The sequence below is a fragment of the Plasmodium gallinaceum genome (assembly GCF_900005855.1).
Source record: "Plasmodium gallinaceum strain 8A genome assembly, contig: PGAL8A_v1_6, whole genome shotgun sequence".
NCBI lineage: Eukaryota > Apicomplexa > Aconoidasida > Haemosporida > Plasmodiidae > Plasmodium > Plasmodium gallinaceum.
This window is the reverse complement of record NW_021628224.1, coordinates 1-2,232: the sequence shown is the minus strand read 5'-3', so window position 1 is coordinate 2,232 and position 2,232 is coordinate 1. Positions and strand designations below refer to the sequence as shown.

The following is a 2,232-nucleotide window of genomic DNA, read 5'->3' as shown; positions in this document are numbered from 1 at the left end:
CTGCTGCAGGTGTTGTTTAAGAATGGAGTTCTCCAAGTCAGTCTAGTCAATAAACCAGAGACATCCCCTTTATGTAGATTTACTCCAAGTAGAGCAGAGATCAGCAATTGCACTCATGCATTGAATCTAGTCTTCCAGCTGAAGGGAATGCACTTTTCCAGCTAAACCTCCCTGGGAAAATTCTCTTTGATTGATGCATTGAATATGTCTACGCAGGGGAGGGAGTGAAAGTGCAGGGGACCAAACCGTTCTGGGAAATGAATTTGACATATTGCAAAATCCAAAATGACTTCAGCTGTCATTCTGCTCAAGCCTTTTTTAATTAGCCTTTCTTCCAAAGTGTCCTATATACAGCCTTATACACAGATAGATGTGCTTAAGCAGTTAGATATAGGCTGGGAGCCTGGAATGGCAGAATCTCAGTGGCTCGGCTATCTTTAGCTACTTACAGCAGCCTAATTTTACAACTCTTTCTTTATTTTAGTGTTTATTCAATCAAAAAAGCCAATCAGTTTCCATAATAAAATTTAATAAAGAATATTTAAGAATTCTAGCAGAGGAAGAAGCAGAAATTAAATATAAAATTTTAAACTTTGATATACCATATGTAACATATTATAATAATTTTAATAATAAAACAGATTCACTCATACAAAAAATGTTATCTGTTTGGGAAAATTCATGCAATGATTTAAGAAAAAATTTTTCTTCATATGAAAGAGAGTGGGAAGTAGGACATTTCGATCAATGGTATAATAAAGTATCTGATGATATAAAAAGTTTCTATGAGAAAGTTCTTGCAGAGTATATACCATTATGGATAAGCCGTCCTAGTGATAAAGAGTGCCATAAATTTTTCAAGAAGAAAGAAAAAGATTTGTCTAATCTTTGTAAGGTATTAGAAGAATGGTTTACGAAATATATAAAAAAATGTAAGGATGAATGGTACCCCTCAAAAAGCAAAAATGTTCCCACTTTTTATAAATCCTTTTTTAAATGTAAAAAAAAAGATTATAAGCCATTAGTTGATAATCCAGAATAAAATTAATAAATGTATTTAGAATGTTAGCGGAAAAATATTCAATTCATTAAATTACGTGCTTAGAACTTTTATAATGAATTCTTGCCTTAATATATTGCTTCATCTTTTTAATTATTTATTCTTTCATATAAACTTTTTATTTAACGTTGGTTGGACAAATAAAACAGTAACAAAAAAAATATATTATATTTTTAATAAAAATACAACACTAAATTATTTTAATCTTTCATAATCTCTTAGTTTAATTCATTATTTAATTTATTTTGTCTTATTCGTAAGTAATAAATATATTCATTTATACATAATTAAAAAAAGGATATATAATTTTTTTTAATGTATTATATAATAAAAGGCATTAACTATTCGTGAATAGTTATAAACATGTAGAATAATAAGGTAGATATGCAAATTTACTAATTAAAAAAAATACTTTTTTTTATTTTTGTAAGTTCTTTTTTCTAAATATATTTTTAAAATTTTACTTTTATTTCTTATCAAAATTTGCTGCAAAAAATTTATTTTTGTTTCAAATTGGGTAATAAAAGATATAAATTAATAACCTTTTAGAGAATACAAAGTAATAGTAATATAAAAAATAATTAGTCCTACACATGCTAAGTAAAGGAAAAAATCTGTTAATTTTTTTTGTTTTCCTTTTGTAATTTTTAAATGCATAAAAGAAAATATATATTTTTTTTAAAGTGATTTAATTTTTGGAAAATTAAAAAAAGAAAAGATGTTAACTAAAAAGTTTTTTGTAGTATATTTATTTTTAAATTCATGTAAGAAAATTTTATGTTAATGATAATAAAATTTTGTATTTTATAGTATTTATACAATTTATTTTGTATTCTGTTAATTATTTATGTTTGTTAATTTGAAATCATTGTGTTGCAATTGTTAAACATCATTCATAACATTGTAAATAATATATATGTAATTAAAATCAACAATTAATGAAAGTTTAGATTTTTAAAAAAAATGGGAATTTTTATTAAAGCAAATAATATCTCTCAAAAATAGTAATTGCTGAATGAAGTACACCATATAAATGCAGTTTACTGGTATATAGCATTAAAATTATACTTAATTAAATTAGTAGAGGTAATTCTAATGCTCTCTATTAATCTGATTATTCAATACTTGATTTATTAACTGGATGTTCGGTGACTTTGCTAGAGTACTGAACA

At 25.0% G+C, this 2,232-nt stretch overlaps 1 protein-coding gene across 1 annotated transcript, besides 1 other annotated feature; it reads left to right on the top strand.

The window, feature by feature from the left end:
• Positions 1 to 285: 285 nt before the first annotated feature.
• On the top strand, positions 286 to 1,042 carry PGAL8A_00000800 (Plasmodium exported protein, unknown function; the record flags this gene model as incomplete). The annotated part of the gene is made up of 2 exons (XM_028674826.1): positions 286 to 339; positions 485 to 1,042. The coding sequence occupies 2 exons, from the start codon at positions 286 to 288 to the stop codon at positions 1,040 to 1,042; spliced, it is 612 nt and encodes a 203-aa protein (XP_028526418.1).
• A 723-nt stretch (positions 1,043 to 1,765) lies between these two features.
• Positions 1,766 to 2,186: a repeat region.
• Positions 2,187 to 2,232: the final 46 nt, after the last annotated feature.